The sequence below is a fragment of the Calliopsis andreniformis genome, chromosome 12 (assembly GCF_051401765.1).
Source record: "Calliopsis andreniformis isolate RMS-2024a chromosome 12, iyCalAndr_principal, whole genome shotgun sequence".
NCBI lineage: Eukaryota > Metazoa > Arthropoda > Insecta > Hymenoptera > Andrenidae > Calliopsis > Calliopsis andreniformis.
The window spans coordinates 2315495-2332044 of record NC_135073.1 but is presented as its reverse complement, the minus strand read 5'-3'; the positions used below and the strand labels follow the sequence as shown (position 1 = coordinate 2332044).

General features: G+C 28.3%; 3 protein-coding genes across 5 annotated transcripts; 1 reads left to right on the top strand and 2 right to left on the bottom strand.

The window, feature by feature from the left end:
- Positions 1 to 4: 4 nt before the first annotated feature.
- Mfs10 (major facilitator superfamily transporter 10) lies at positions 5 to 5588 on the bottom strand. The gene is made up of 7 exons (XM_076389191.1): positions 5005 to 5588; positions 4248 to 4468; positions 2699 to 2935; positions 2531 to 2618; positions 2239 to 2459; positions 1633 to 2163; positions 5 to 1556 (listed from the first exon to the last, which is right to left on the bottom strand). The coding sequence occupies exons 1-7, from the start codon at positions 5072 to 5074 to the stop codon at positions 1434 to 1436; spliced, it is 1491 nt and encodes a 496-aa protein (XP_076245306.1). The 5' UTR covers positions 5075 to 5588; the 3' UTR covers positions 5 to 1433.
- Positions 5589 to 9135: 3547 nt separating this feature from the next.
- On the bottom strand, positions 9136 to 12890 carry Rogdi (rogdi atypical leucine zipper). 2 transcript variants are annotated; one of them, XM_076388671.1, is made up of 6 exons: positions 12305 to 12379; positions 11974 to 12045; positions 11767 to 11901; positions 10977 to 11255; positions 10694 to 10903; positions 9136 to 10639 (listed from the first exon to the last, which is right to left on the bottom strand). In XM_076388671.1, exons 2-6 carry the CDS (start codon positions 12040 to 12042, stop codon positions 10571 to 10573), a joined length of 762 nt encoding a protein of 253 aa, XP_076244786.1. In that variant the 5' UTR covers positions 12043 to 12045; positions 12305 to 12379; the 3' UTR covers positions 9136 to 10570. The 2 variants fall into 2 exon arrangements, with proteins under 2 accessions (XP_076244786.1, XP_076244784.1); XM_076388669.1 differs by lacking the exon at positions 12305 to 12379 and adding an exon at positions 12756 to 12890 and having other exon boundaries at positions 9137 to 10639.
- A 62-nt stretch (positions 12891 to 12952) lies between these two features.
- LOC143185559 (glutathione S-transferase theta-1) lies at positions 12953 to 15826 on the top strand. 2 transcript variants are annotated; one of them, XM_076388672.1, is made up of 5 exons: positions 12953 to 13068; positions 13206 to 13506; positions 13667 to 13817; positions 15031 to 15211; positions 15437 to 15826. In XM_076388672.1, exons 2-5 carry the CDS (start codon positions 13307 to 13309, stop codon positions 15592 to 15594), a joined length of 690 nt encoding a protein of 229 aa, XP_076244787.1. In that variant the 5' UTR covers positions 12953 to 13068; positions 13206 to 13306; the 3' UTR covers positions 15595 to 15826. The 2 variants fall into 2 exon arrangements, with proteins under 2 accessions (XP_076244787.1, XP_076244788.1); XM_076388673.1 differs by having other exon boundaries at positions 12986 to 13068; positions 13413 to 13506.
- The last annotated feature ends 724 nt before the right edge of the window (positions 15827 to 16550 follow it).

Genomic DNA, 16550 nt, shown 5'->3' with positions numbered 1-16550 from the left:
TTAGTTAGATTTACATAATTTTATTTCGTCTTTATGTGCAATTTACATTTTTACGTTTTGGTACATATCAAAGGAGTTCAAGAACTTTAAAAAAGGAATTAAAAATCATGAAACTGAAGGTTTGCATAAATCGCTATAATTATTCTTGCTCCTTCTATCTTCTTGTGTATATAGTAATTTATGTACATGCATATTTTCTCTTTAAATCAAATACTGTTTTATAACCTTTTACAGTAAACTGCTCTTATAAGTAATTTGCAATGAAAATATAATTCTTTGGATCATGTAACAATAATACGATTCAATTTACATACACTGAAATGTTCAATATTTTTATTAAGTTGATTCTACTTAAAAGACCTGACGAATAATTAATGAATACAGTTCATTTTCAGGAACAAAAAAAGTACAACTACTTTCAAGTCGAAATGTTTGTACCTTAAATGTTAACAGCAATAAATGGTAATACAATTTTTTAATTATATGCAATAATCACAGTTTTTTTACATTAATATGTAAGAATGTAAATTATATCTATTACTTGATTCCATTTTGCTCTTGAAATTGCTAAATCGTAAGAGGCAAATGATTTTATCGTTGCCTAAGAAATGCTTTTATAAAAATGTACTATATTAACATAGTAATCGGTCAAATGTAGATTATTTTTGTTAATATCTTTGTATTTTCTGTCAAGAAATTTGTATTGTTGTCTTCCTTTTTTTTTGTTTTCACTATATGTGCTGTGATATTGGATACTGTTATAGTAAGTGTAAAGATGAAATTCATACTTCGTAAGAGAAGTACTTCACACTCAACAGAAACAGCTCCATCATTCTTCATATTCATAAAATAAAAGTATGATCATTCATATAGAAATCGTACTTCCTTGCTTCATGCAAATCATTTTTTAAACTGTTTTATATACATGTAAAGTTCTTACATATAAATAAGAATATAGACTCTGATATATTTCTCACATAATATAAAAAATACATGCAATAATTTGCATTTCTCTATAGTAAGATTAAAATAAATTATTTATATTCTTTAAATAATAGCATTACTTTTGTTTTAATTTTGTTATTAAAAAGTTTCAATGAAGCACCAAAATGAAACAAAATTATCAAAAGTTATATTGTCATGTAGATAGTTTCATTGGAATGTCATTCACCAGAAGTTTAATACTTCAACTTTTTACTAACACTATAGCAAATACTGATGTATAAAAATTGTATATCTATAATCAATTTTACTGCACTGAGATGTTTTATCACAAACCTCTCATTGCATTAAATTGTTTAAATCGAAAAAAATTTGTGCCTGATAAAATAGGTTAAAATTTGAATAATTAACTAAAATGAACTGAGTGCTACGCGATTTAAGGATAAATTGCTCTCTGTGTTAAATATTTTGCATCCAATAAAGTTTTGTCATCAACTACTACCTTTACTCCATGGTTGCTCTGTAGCAGATGCAAAAATTAAATAAAAACAATTAGTGGCCATATTTATTCCTGCTGCTAGCCAAAACACTGTATGCCAACGAGCCAGCGTTTCCTATAATCATTTATTTATAGTAAATTTAACAGAATAATAATACTGTAATGATAACTATATATTGAATTATACTAACATGTCCTTGAACTAGCCTCCCAATAACATATGGTGCTAAGAATCCACAAGCATTCGCAGCAGCATTTGTAAGTCCATAAAGAGTTCCTGCATATCGCGGAGCCAAAGCAATATGATTCATTTGATTTCCAGCATAAACTGCGCCCTGTAGGGATCCTAAGCCAGCGAGCATCATCATTACAGTCATACGATCACATTCAGCCCAAATAGCACCAACAAAACTGAGGCTGGGTCCTAATGAAGCCACTGTGTTCCATAACTTGAATGATGCTAAGGGAGATAATAACTGACGGGCAAGGAGAGCGTCTGCGAAACTTGAGATACAGAGTCCGACTAACCAAGAACTTAAATAAGGCAGTGCTGAAAGAAATGCATTCTGTTGCACATCGAAATGCAAAATCTTATCCATGTATGTCGGTAATTCTGTCAAAAGGGTGTAAAATGCCCATGACTGTCCACATTGTGTTATTGTTATAGCCCACATAGGTAATGATGTAAATATTGATAACCAAGGAACTCCTGCATCGTTATCCTGTTTTTAAGATAAATTTCATTTAATTTGAAGAAAAAACAAGATATTATTAATTTTGTGAAACTACATATGAACCTCGTCTTTTTTTTCTACTGTAGCTTCAATGTATGCTCTTTCCAAGGGATCGATCTTTGCATGTTGTGCCGGTGTATCGAATATAAAAATTAGCCAAAACGCATACCAGATAATACCGAGCCCTCCAAACAAATAAAATGCAAGGGGCCATCCTCCCCAAAGCTCTAATGAGCATAACCATCCACTCACTGGTAAGGATATAACAGTTCCAATATTTGCACCTACATGGAAAGTAATGTAGTTTACAATTAGATTCATTGTTATAATCAAAAAAGCATTACAAATAAGTTACCTGCATATACTATTGCCGCAAATTGACTTCTCTCCAATGGAGGTACCCAGTGTGCTAACATACTGTGCATTGCAGGAAATGTAACACCCTATTTGGAAAACAGTAGAAGATCAATTGATTTCATTCATTCCACATGTGGTTCTCCTTTATTTCATGAGGAGAATTTACCTCTGTGAATCCTTCTGCTACTCGTACAGCTAAAAATGGTACCAACCCTGCATATGCTGCAAAAGGGCTAATTACAGTCAATACAGCTGTCAGAAATACTCCTAATCCATATATTAATTTTCCACCAAATTTCTCTGCCATTCTACCACCTGGGACATTGGTAGTTACATAGCCAATGAAAAAAGCACCTAATATGATACCCTGGGTCTTCTCATCCCAATCAAACTCTCCTGCACTCTTTAAAAATTCAAGACCACTGTTAGTATTGGTAAATGAATTGTATTAAAATTAAACAATTTATTTATTTTATTAGCTAAACATTGTTTTTTAAAATAAATTTTGCTAAGAGTATGTGCAAGTTCTAAAGTAAATACTTTCTTAAGACACTGATCAAACATAACAGAAGTTATTTTTGAGAATCTGGTAGTTTTAAATTATACAAAGATTATATGGAAATCGTGGTATAAGCCAAAAAGGAGTAGTTTGTCATAACTAAAAAGTATAGAATGACAATTTTGTGATGTGATACTAACAACAAAAGTGAACGTTCCTATTTGTAAACCATGTTTATTTCGGGCTTTGAATTTTTTCAAATTTAGTACTATACAATTCTTATTTACAGGGTCGCATTTAGGTGTTAATTTATGTTAAAAATAATCAAAATCTAGCAGATTTTAAGCATAATTATCAGCTAAAAATATGAGACTACCTGACATCTTACTGTACTTTATAATATTGATCAATATGGACTAATCATACAAAAATTTGTTTTACTACATATTAGTATACCAGTAGGTAATGTTGATATTTTTACTAAGCTGTGATTTCATATTTTTGATGAGTAGTGTGATATGAGTACATAAGATATGTCTTAAAATACATTATCAACAATTCATATTTCTTTAAATTACCAAGTAGAAATTTCTTTGAGACAAATGGGGAAACCTTTTCCTTCTTGGTATTTAGTATGTTAACTCAGTTCATGCAAAATCAGGACATTATTATTATATATCAAATATGAACAGAGTACAAAGAGCAGAGGACGAATGCAACAAGAGTTACAGTTGAGTTTTTAAAAAATAGAGCCTTGTATTAAAAATTGTCATCCTACATTGTTGGCTTACTTTTATATGATAAGTCATTCCTTTTTGGTTTTTATCACAAGTTTAGGTTTGCATACTCATAAATTAGGTCTGTATACTATAAATTTAAAAAAAATAGTATTAAAAAAATTTGTTATGGAAAATAATTTTAATCCTAATAAAAGCTGAAAAAATATAAGCATGTAATAAAGTAACATCTAAATAATAAATATATAATGTATATTATATTTACATGCTTAGATCATACAAAAAGTGATAAACACGCATGAATAACAGATAAGACGCAACTAATGTTGACATTTGATCTATATTAATACCACATATCACAACATATTGTATCACAAATTTAAATTGCAGTTGAATGTCTAAGATAAAGAAAACATTAATGCAAGTTATTAATCAATACTAATTGGAATATTACACTATACAAATTTTGAAGGACTCACTGGTATAAATGTTCCATTAATAGGTTTTCTGTCATGACAAACATCGGTAGCATTATCACTGCTATTTGGTACAGCTGTTTGATTGACCATTGAAACAATAGCCACAGATAAATTTACCCTCATGGCATATACAAGTGCAAATCCTAAAAATCCTAAAAAACCTAACGTGTATCTTGCCTTTATACATGATTTTGTGTCAGGTGGTACATCTGGTAAAGTAACTGAAAAAAAATTACATCTATATTTGCAAAACATGTTGATTTTACATAATTGTGTATCATACAACAATCTAAACAAATATATTTGCTTTTATCACTGCAAAATTGTTATATTAACCTGGTACATCATCTGATAATATGTTGTACAGTTTGTGACTTTTTTTCATTTTCTACTTTATGCTATCATAATGATTTATTCCTTTTCAGAAAAATAACTTTCTACTATGATACATCACTTGACATACTTTAAATATGATTATAACATACACTTTTAAAAATGAGAAAATCATAAAAATTAAAGGTTTCGAAAGATCTTTCGTCAACGAAAACGATATGTCAGAAAGTTTTGACAACTGAAAGTGACAACCATGATAAATTCGTGTGGTTACCATCACTCTTTTGTTTCCAAACAATACATTTTTACATATGCTCGAGAATTGATGATATCATTGACGGATGAAGAGACATTGAATATACATGCAGAATTAATAACATAAAAGTCAAAGGAATGAAAAACAAAATATAAAATACAGACAGACCTGTATTTAGAGAATCGTTGATACACAGAGGTTGATCATCTGTCGAAACGCTAGGATCCAGTACTTCCATGTTGTTTGTGCGCTATTTTGTAGAAGTTAGACACTTTCACAGTAATTCATTTGTTGACTTGTCGTTTCAAACATCGAAATTACATTCCTGTTTTGTATGGCAGTGATGATAAGCACCACTAGAGTCTGTCCAATAATCGTGACAGTTTGAATTTTATCAACGATACGGATGCTTACAAAGGATACAGCCGTCTGCTGTCATTACCATTGGCGCGAATTGTTGCGCAGTCGCGTCATCCAAGATTATTACGTTCTAAGTAGTCTAAGCAATTTCGTGTAACGTAAGCGCATTTGATTCTAGCTGATTCTAGATACACACCTACAAACTCATCACAAATTCGACCAATTGTATGCGAGGAAAAGAAATGGAAAACCAATTCTGTGCGTTCACGTTAAAATGCATTTGTAAATGTGTAGTTGAAATCAAATCAGCCTATGAGTTGCCCATATGAACATGATACACGCGCTGAAATCGTTCACATGGCACACGCATCCTCTACATTTTTATCGTTACATTTTACCCAATTCAATGACTAACACGACAAAGGGCACATTATACTTATGAATCATTTGATAATGATTTTTATTCGTATAACTCCGAGGATGCATTCGCATGTGTAGAATAGAAAATTAAGTATGGAGAATAGAACAAATATATTGAAATTCTAAATTGAAGAATTAAACGTCAGACCTATTTAAAGAAGAAAAAAAATTCAGATTTTGCTTAAAATATATGCTTATAATATATGTACATTATGTATAGAGTAAGGTGGGAAATTACAAATTCTTTTTTCTGATTTCTTTTTTGTATATTATAATAATAAAATAACCTTTTTTACTTGGGATAAAATAAATAGTAATTGAAATTAAAATATTTTATTTGTTTTAATATTATTATCTTACTGATTTTGGCTAAACTAAATCTTAATACATATGGAATAGTATACTGTGAATGGTTAATATTTAATTGAGTTAACTACTAAAAAATTTGTGTATTTGATAAGATCACTGATTTTTTGTACTTGATCAATAATTCTCACCTTATACATTTGTTTGAAATTTTTGTTGTAATACTCTCAAAAACAAATTTTTAGTCATTATGGATATAATGACTAAAATAACTTAGAATAATAGCATACAATTATATGCATGTACAAAACAGGTATTGATAAGACTTGATGTATTAAACAATTATAATTTATTTATTTATTTTAAATCAACACATAAATAAGTAAAAAAGTTAATAACAGAATATAGAAGTCACTTTGCACATCTAACAGATTTAAAAACTCATAATGTATCAATAAAAAAGTGAATTATTTTAATCTGTCATTTATACATGCAAACAACAAAGATGAATAAATTTTAAATTTCTTCCTAAATAACACATTGTCTTTATTTTTGCACATATTAACATAATACTACATACTCTGAAGAGATACATTTGCAGCTTATTGTCAATTTTAATAATTTTGTCTTAACAATGTTAAGTAATATGTTGCGCTTACCTTTTTAGTAATTTAATTAATGAAAAGCAAATTTAACTCTGTTTCTTTTATAAACTTGTTATTTTATATAAAGTGATAATTGCTATAAAGTATTGAGTATTATTTAAACTGTATATACTATGTAATTCTTCATATTTAACTTAATTTTTTAAATACTAATAAACTATTTAAATTTTACAAAACAATAATGTAAATATAATAGAAGCACTTCTACAGATTGTTTAAGGAAAAGAAGAATTAAATAAAATATGATATAGGATATAACAAATACACATTTTAATATTTTAATTAGTGATAAGGAAGTTTAAATTGACACAAAGTGTCTACATGCTAAACTAATGGTTGTATCTATGTGTTATAACTATATTTTTACAGACATGTACCAATTAGTACCAAATTACAGACCACCAATAGATCAAAAAGACTTCACAATATTTTGTTGTATCTTCCATGATAATATAAAGTTTTGTTATTGACTTAAAATCATTATCTAAAATATTCTATTTGAAACAGAATAATTACTGGAATAAGGTAAATAGGTAAGTAATATTGTATTAGTTACTCATTTTTGGGATCTAGTAAATACTATCTGTAAATACTATCAATTATGTGAACAGGAAATAACTTTTATTGTAAATTTTTATCATATTCAAATATAACATACTTAGAATTATTCAGAAGAATATTAATATGTTTTTAAATACAATATGTTCATAAGCAATGCATTGAACATACTATTTATTTACCTAGCAAGTATAGGTTGTAATTAATCAAAACATGAAATTCTTTTAATAAGAAATCTCAGTTTCAAGTTAGGTCTACACACATTGATAAATCATTTTGACAGTAATAATTTAAGTACCACATACTTCTTATAAGGTAATCAAAGACAACAATTATAAGATAACATTGCAAAATGGTATAAATAAAATAGAATAACTAAGTACACAATAGAGTAATAATAATTAAAAATAAATAAAAATTATAACTTTTAAATTTTATAAGTACAGTTTAAACAAATTTAGTTTTGTTGGTTGTATATTAAATAGATTTGTGAGAGTGAGAAATAAAACAATTGACAACTATAGATGCACTCATAGTACCAGCAATTAAGAATTATTGTTGATTATTCAAGAAATACTTTTCTTTGATGTGCAAAGTTGACCATCAAAACAAAATTTGACAGACTGTAGTTATTAAAACAAAAAACAACTTATGTTATCAAATACACGATTCTTTCATAACATTTTTTTAATTTCAATTACTATAACTAAAGGATATTGCAATTTAAAGAAAGAAATAGAATTAAATGTATTATTTATGATCAAACTGAATCTATGGAAACTCTCAGAGGGGAAGGTTATCAAAGTTGCACCAATTATATTTTACAAATACTGTAATCAATCATGAATAATGCCTCCATCCACCATTGGATTATTATTAAACTAAATTAATTAATGATGTTATAACTGCTTGGTTAGATTCATTTGTTCTTTATTTGCGTTAATGCCCGATTAAAGCAAATTTTGCACTTTATTTCTATATTTTCCCTCGTTTTTCAACAATAAACACCAAAGGTAAATTCAATCATTTTCATTTCATTATGTTAAACTGTTGTATAAATTTGTAAAAAGCAACTTCCATAACATTATTCTGATTAGTAATCGCTTACAGAAATTAAAAAGTTAAAAGATTCATGAAATAATGCTGTATCTTATATGACAACTCTAATAGGTTACTTAAATGGCACTGATATAAATTGTTTTCTATAATAGGTAGTTTATAATTTCTTTTTAGATTAGAACTGTAAAAAAGGGAGGGGGGAGGGGGCGATGGAGATTCAGACATATTACAGAATATGAACACAATAAAATAGGACTAAACAATTAAGAAAAGTTTCTTACAAAGAAAAGGAGGGAGATACTAAAAAATCTTATGACACTAAAAACGCTAAGAAAATGAAGAATATATTGTAATTTACTTATATTAAGTATATACAATTACACTCTTGTGTAGTTTATGAAACTGATTTCTAAAATGGCACTATTTACAAAGTTTTATATTACCATAAAAATGTAAAAGACAGGTCTAACAAAAAAAACTGAGGAAGATAAATGTCATGTTATAAAGATCAAAATTAATAAAGGAATAAAAGTATTGATATTATCGTACAACTTAAAGGTTTTGCATACAATTTTGTGAAATGTGCAATTTTAGCAACCTTCCCCTAGTTGATTTTTCAAAGCAATATAGTTAAGCTTTTTTTATTTAACATTAAATTATATGAATAAATACGTTCTTCAGTATACAACAAAAATTATTAAAATTGATTAAAAGTTTACATAAATTTGTTACAAAATTTCATTAAAAAGGTTTAACATAAATTCTAATTATTCAAATTTGTATCAACTGATAATAACTATTATTGCTCGTTAATTGGTTCTTTAAAATTTCACTATTTTTTTTTTTATTTGCAAAACTGCAAATACTTTCTATCTAGGTAATACAATGCAAAACATTAACTATTTTTCGTGTCAAAAACTTCACGTTTCTAATAGTATTATCTTAAAATAATTCTAAATATTTAACATAATTATATTTAAGCTACTATTAGTTTCTGTGTTTGTATAGCACTTGCATCAATATTGGTAATATTGATCATTAGTTAAACTAATGTCTACTTCACAATTTCTTTAATGATATAATATATTTGATATAACACAAATGAAAAGATTGTATGTAAAATTTAGATACAATGTAATGAAAGGAACGTCACACCACGATAATAAAGATTAATAGTTACGTAAATATTATTTTCTTTGGTGAATAAAATAAATAGATTAAGATGATTAAAATATTAATCAATTCTATAAAGTAATTAGAAATAAATTCCAAAACGTTCCAAATGTAAATATAATTACCCTAGAAACACGATGGTAAATATTCTAATATGGAAAAAATCGATATATAGTGATACCCACTTAGCTGCGACTCGAGACAGTCATTAGACAAGATGATGAAAATTGCTAATTGGTTGAGAATTATTTGCGCCTAAAGCGAAAGTAGATAATAAAAAAAAATGTAAAAAAAGTGTAGTATTCCGCTGTATTCCGTGCATTTAATTTTTGTGTTACGTTGTGCTTAAGTTATGTATTTTCGGTTTAGAAGCAATTTACTGTACTCGTCTAATCACTCCCTGCAGTTATCAAAGAAGGTGACTTTCCTGAAATTGCTGAATAGGCCAGGGACTAGACTAACAAACAGAGGAATACGAGAAATACGATACAATACGATATAACAGAATATAATATATAAGAGATATATACGATAAGAGAATATAAGATATAAGAGATATATACGATATAAGAAAAATAAGAGAAATACGATACAATAATATTTAGATCATCATTTTTTCTGTTGAGTCAGTTCGAAGAACTGGTAGGGAGATGGAGTCACAGCTAAGAGGACATTTGCTATAATATTATGAGTGATCACAGAAAACATAATATATGTAAATATATGTTAATTAAATATTCTATTAAATAGTTAATATTGATTCGTGACTATCCTTAATTACCAGATTAAAGATCTCGAAATAAAACTGCAAATTAGTATTAAACAAATGAAGTACAACACAGTTGTAGATATACAATAATTGGCAAAATACTTTTGAAACTAATGTAGTGTTAATGAGCAATAATAACTTTGGTACTTACACGAATATGCTATAATTTTGCATACTATGTAAAATTTTATCCGAATATTAGACATATTCTGTCAATTATAATAGACAAAGTGTACGATATAATAAAACATATGTACAGTACATAAAGATTCTATAATTATGTAAATATATTAAGGCCCAAATTTCATTTCCAAAATGAAACTTTAGAGATGTTACTACCGCATCAATTGTGATATACTATGTTACAGTTATAAAGACTAATTCTTTGAATGGAAAATTATTTCACCATTTGAATATATTGTGATTACCAACTCACTGCAGAAGGAACATGGGAGCCCACAGTAAAATCTTTATACTGAGAGAAAACGCAAATCTGAAAAGTATTTCAAATAAGATAAGGAGAATCAAAAATAGTATTTAAACTAACCTTGTCTTTCAATCGTTGACAGAGTTGTAATGCTATAGTGAGCAATACTAAAGCATCATTTAACCATGGCACACTGCATTCTGCTTGTTGTGTTTCATACTTGACATTGCCATGTGCATTTTCTAATTGATACACAGCTAGAACTAACTTATAACTTTGAATGTAAAAACTAATAGCTAAATTTTCTGGAAGATTTGGATTTAGAGATTTCTGTAACAAAGAAGTGTATGTATTTATTTATTTATAGAAGTTTAATATTAATATCTGAAACATGGTTGCTTACCATATTACGACTTTTAATTAAATCATCAATGGTCTTTTTTCGAGGAACAATTAAACTTGTTCGACTGCGTTGAAGACAGCCAAGTATGTTTCCTAGGACATGCATGACTTCATCAGACGTTTTAAAAGGATAATGACGATCAACATTATCTATATGAGCAATAGCTTGCTGTAAATGATTAGCAGCATCTTGTATCTGCTGCAACTTCCAAGGATGCTCGTTTTGTATACTTGTTCTCATATTAATATTCTGTTGGCGCTGAACTTTAAAGTTCACCTCCTAGAAGCATCTTCTTGTTAGTTAAATGTGTGTCATGCAGAGTTGGAATGAAGTTACTCAGGAAGGTAGAGGGGCAGGAAGAATACATTGTAGATTGTGCTTGGCACTGCCTCTTTCACTGTATTTAGATGTTACTAACAAATCCCTAATCTTGTATATGTATACTGTAAAAAACTCAGAAGATGTCAGAGGGATGATACAGAGGTAAGAAGTATGCTCAATTTGCTACAAGTAGTAGTAATGGTTGTGATCAATTCAGCTAATAAGAGAAATGCATGTCTACTGCCTTTATGTGTTTTTCCGTTGAGTTAATCAGACCCACTGATATCTTCTAAACTTCCAACAATATACATGCATAGTTATCAAAATAAAAGATTGCACTGATGTATTCAATTCAAGAAAAGGTAAATCATAAATAAGATTACAGAACCAACGAATTCAAATTTCTTCCAAATGACTTCTTTCCAGCTCTACACAGTAGTTACATGTTAAACAATTAATTATTACATACTGCACTTGTAATGCTATCACCAGTTAAAACAGCTACACATTTTACTTGATCATGTGGAGCAGCAAATACAAATCTGTCTGTCTTATTATGTTGATCATTGCCAAATAATGCTAATGGAAATCGTTGTGCACATTCCTATAATATATAACATAAAAAACATGTATTTATCATTTTTTTGATAAATAAAAGTATATTTATTTAACATACCATTAAAATATTCCTTAACTGGGATAGCGAAGAATGAACTTCTTCATGAAGTACCCATTCAAATTCCATCTGCTAAATATGGAAATAAACAAGGTATTAAATATTAGGAAGAAAATTTTGATAAATAAACATATTTCAAAGAAAATAATGAAACTATATTTAAATATGCAAATTTTCCACTTAACAGTTTCTGTCAATCAAAAGTGAATATTTATCCACGTTTATGATCAGAACTTAAAACATAATGATTATACTATCACTTTTAATGGTTCAGTATTATATATTTCTATAGATAAAATTAAAAAATAATCTGAATGTCAAAAATACTTACAAATGCATGGATAACATGGTATTCAGTTTTATGAATTTAATGTGCTGCAATTATTACTTATTCAAGTATTTAATACATAGTGTTGACATTTTAAAAGCAAACAAATGCTACTGTGTTTCAGTATTTTATATGATATTAAATGATTGATAAGACCTTTACTGATTGTACATTTCCTACATAATGACTGAATCAAGATCATAATAAATACAAGTTCATAGAACATGAACATTGGAATCGTAAATTTATGGATGAAGATACAAAATGGACGATGACAATAAACAAAATAATGATCTTTGACAATCATAATTACAAACAACTTGTTGTAGCGAGATGATGAAACTGAATGGACTTTCTGAATGCGATAGATAAGTTATACTATCATCGCGGCACCGTGAAATGACGGGGTCACTTAAGCGATTAGATAAACTTTAAGCAAAAGTAAATAGCTTACGAGATTGTGTGCCTCCTCCTTCTCGCAGTCAGCCATTTTTTCGTGTTGTCTTTGACTGCTTCTTTCAGTTATCCAATTCTACGCGGCGTTCAATTTTTAACAACCTCTTTTACTAAGTTCACTTTTTCCTAACACTTCTCATTTGTTGGTGCGTTCCATATATAAACGTTGCCGCCGATTGAATACGATAGATAAATTCCGCCATCTTTTTCTCGTGTAAATTCTATGATCTTAAATAGATAAAACTGGTTTGACAGTTGAAACTCAGTATCACTCAGTATTGGCAAGTGTCGACAAGTAGGAAACAATTGAGGTGAAACAAACTTTTATACCTAGTATTATTTTATTCGTTGTGCTTTGTCATGTTTAGTATTGTTTTGTTGGTTTAATTCATTTCGTATGTATTTTATGCGGCACTTTACTATAAATCAGATCGAACTTTATTTTCAGGTTTTTATTTATTTGTTACAAAGTAGGAGTATTAAGCATATAACATTTTTAAGTTTTTATACTTATTTAGTTATCTTTATTTTCTCACATTACTAAACAACATGAGTTTAACATTGTATTATGATTTGTTGTCACAACCAAGTAGAGCTGTATATATATTTTTGAAATGTTGTAATATACAGTTTAAAAGCAAATTGATAAATTTAGCAAAAATGGAACATTGTACACCAGAATATCAAAAGATTCATCCGTTTCAAAAAGTTCCTGCTATTGAACATAATGGATTTAACATAATTGAAAGGTATAACTGTTTCAAAACTTATATGTAAAATTTATATTAAAACTATTCCATGAATAAAAACAATCAATTAAATTGAATAATCTAATAATTACAAACAAATATTTGTAAAAGTTGCATTGCTATCATGTTGCATAATTATTGAAAATTAAATTTTTTATAGCGTTGCAATTTTGAGATATATATGTAGAGAATTTGAAGTAGCTGATCATTGGTATCCAAAAGATTCTAAACTTCAGGTCAAAGTTGATGAATACCTTGAATGGCAACATCTTAACACTAGAGTTCACTGTGCGTTATATTTTCAAAAAAAGGTAGATGAGCATATATCTATATATAAAAAAAAATTATTTTTAATTGGCTAAAGATGGTTTTTGTGTTATATTACCTTTTACATTGTTATAAGTAATTAACACTCATGTACTATACAGAATATAACAAATATAGCCTTTGATATTTTAAGGAATGGTAAGAGATCGAAATTGGAGCACGAAATGTCCTATGATATAATATCTGATCTGTTTTTGTTTTGCAATAATAGTGCCTTAAAGTTAATATCATATCTTGAAACAAACAGTAGCTCATACATATTGCTAAAATAAATGCATTGAAAGAGTCCATTGACCTAAACCATTCAATTACTTGAGAAGATTGTGCTTGATTCTGAAGATTCATAACACATATTAAGACTGTCATAGACACAAGATCTTCAATAAGATTCCTACCGAAACAGTCCCTGTTTGCTTGTTTATTGGTTACTGTGTCATCTTGAACAACTGACTATCAACAATCTTTTGTGCTACATTTCATTTGTAGCTCTCTTTACAAGCATTTCCAATCTTCAAACCTTTGTAAAAGTTAACCTTTTAAAATATTGAAGATTATATTTGTTACACCCTATATCTATGGTTGTAAGAAAGTGGTTGTAAGAAAATATGACCTATGACACATTTTCCAGAAATTCTAGTTAAGGCTGAAATTGAGATTTACAATAGAGAATTTATGTTTTCAGAAAGAAGAAGGGGTATTAAAAGAATTTTTTCATTTAAAAATAAAGTTTGAAAGAGATATGCATGCATAAGACAGTATTGAAGTTGAAAATTTTAAATGCCAATACTTCAAAAACAAAAATATGTGACTAAGGTTATTTTACCTTACAACCACAGATATATCCTTCACACTGTTTTAATAGTAGTTAAGACTCATGTATAATGTTCCGCTGACAAGAAGACCTCTATCAGCAATGTAGACCTATCAAGGGACCTTTTTGTTAGCAGAACACAGTACATTACATGGTTGATAAGTTGACAGATGAAAGGAATGGGGATGTAATTGGGTATAGTAATATAAGCCAGTCTTCTCTGATACAGTCATAAGGTTCGGTCACATGCATTTTCATTATTGGTAAAACCATTTACACCCATTAATTGGTGCTGGTTATATAATAATATACATCATTATTGTGTTCAATTGCTTTAAATTTATTCATTGATATATGTACAATCAAACATTATACTTTTATTATAGTACTTAATGCCACTTTTAAGTGGTCAACCAGTACAGCCTGAAAGAATAAAGCAATATGAGAAAAATATGAAAGAGAATCTTGATCTTCTAGAGAATGTTTGGCTGAAAGATAAACCTTTTTTAATTAGTTCTGAAATTAGTATTGCTGACATTCTTGGTGTATGTGAAGTGGAACAAGTCCGTAAGTTGTTGAGTTCATAGTTTGTTGAATTCATATTTTCATTGTAGATTTATGTTAGCTTTTTCTTTAATAAACCAATTAGACAAATGTTTTTCTTTAATCATGAATTGTGAATATCATCTATTGTATTCTGTTTAATGATTGCAAAAACATAGTACATACATACTAAAATTGTTCCTATTTGACTTCTATGGTATAGATAAACTAATTTGGTTTTAATAATAGGAATAGGTGGGTACAATCCACACGAAGGCAGACCTCGCTTAGCTGCTTGGATGAAGCAAGTTGCAGACATAACAAGTCCTCATTATCAAGAAGCTCACATGTTTTTAAACAAACTTGTAAACAAAGTTACTGAACAAGCATCAAGAAACAAGTTATAGTAATATTATATTTATAATTAAGGAAAGGCTATTATATTTGTTATTTATTATATATTCATTATTTATATTTCTTATCTTTTTGCTGTTACATATTTTAAGCAAAAAATGTACTTGTTACATAATTTTACAATTTATATTAATGACATTTGATTTTAGTGCATGTATTTTGAATTTTTACCTTATGTATATTGTACAAATTTATTTGTCTTATTGAATAAATAAAAAAAAATGTATATTTAAAAGTTTTACAAAAATATAAGTCATAACTTTAGCTATATTATATTAGTACAATCACTATAAAACTAACTGGCAGTTTATCAAAGATAATTTATATTTTTACAGTATAAAGTTTTGTTATGTTAACTGTTTTTTTTTATTTCAAATGTAATATATAGGATGTCCCAAAATTGGTGGTACAAACGGAAGGGGGGTACTTCTACATGAAAAAATAAGACGAAAATGTTGAACAAAAATTTTTTGATACCATGCTTCGTTTCCGAGAAAATTAACTTTGAATTTTGACCGAGTATAACTGTACCGAAGTAAAGTTTTAGTCACTTGAGAGTTAAACGGGGAAAGAGGAATACTTCCAGCTTACTGTGTACTGTGTACCCTTTAAACTTCAAGCATTCAAAACTGTACTTCTGTACGCTTACTCCCGAATCTAATTTAAACTCAATATTTTCGAAAGGAAAGCAGTACGATAGGAAAAAATTTTATTATATACTTTGGGCTTATTTTTTTATGTAAAAGTTAGAGCTGCTACTTTTCGGCTTGTACTACCAATTTTAGGATAACCCGTTTTATATGTATAGGCATATCAAAATGAGACAAAAACCACGAATAACGAGATTGCATTTAAGCCTTCATTTGTTAATAGTGACTATCATAATTATTGACGCAAAGGGACAGTGAACACGAACGGTGGCTTTTTGAAAATCGCTGTTCTCCATGCT

Bases quoted from the DNA above. Each gene is read 5' to 3' on its own strand.
- Mfs10 (XM_076389191.1), bottom strand. From the start codon at position 5,074: ATGGAAGTACTGGATCCTAGCGTTTCGACAGATGATCAACCTCTGTGT. The intron at 2,164-2,238 runs GTTCATATGTAG...TCTTAAAAACAG, and splicing joins CAGTAGAAAAAAAAGACGAG to GATAACGATGCAGGAGTTCC. The intron at 1,557-1,632 runs GTTAGTATAATT...AAATGATTATAG, and splicing joins GGAGGCTAGTTCAAGGACAT to GAAACGCTGGCTCGTTGGCA.
- Rogdi (XM_076388669.1), bottom strand. From the start codon at position 12,791: ATGGCTGACTGCGAGAAGGAGGAGGCACACAATCTC. The intron at 11,902-11,973 runs GTATGTTAAATA...TATATATTATAG, and splicing joins AGTTAAGGAATATTTTAATG to GAATGTGCACAACGATTTCC. The intron at 10,904-10,976 runs GTAAGCAACCAT...TCTTTGTTACAG, and splicing joins TAATTAAAAGTCGTAATATG to AAATCTCTAAATCCAAATCT.
- LOC143185559 (XM_076388672.1), top strand. From the start codon at position 13,307: ATGAGTTTAACATTGTATTATGATTTGTTGTCACAACCAAGTAGAGCT. The intron at 13,507-13,666 runs GTATAACTGTTT...AATTTTTTATAG, and splicing joins GGATTTAACATAATTGAAAG to CGTTGCAATTTTGAGATATA. The intron at 13,818-15,030 runs GTAGATGAGCAT...CTTTTATTATAG, and splicing joins CGTTATATTTTCAAAAAAAG to TACTTAATGCCACTTTTAAG.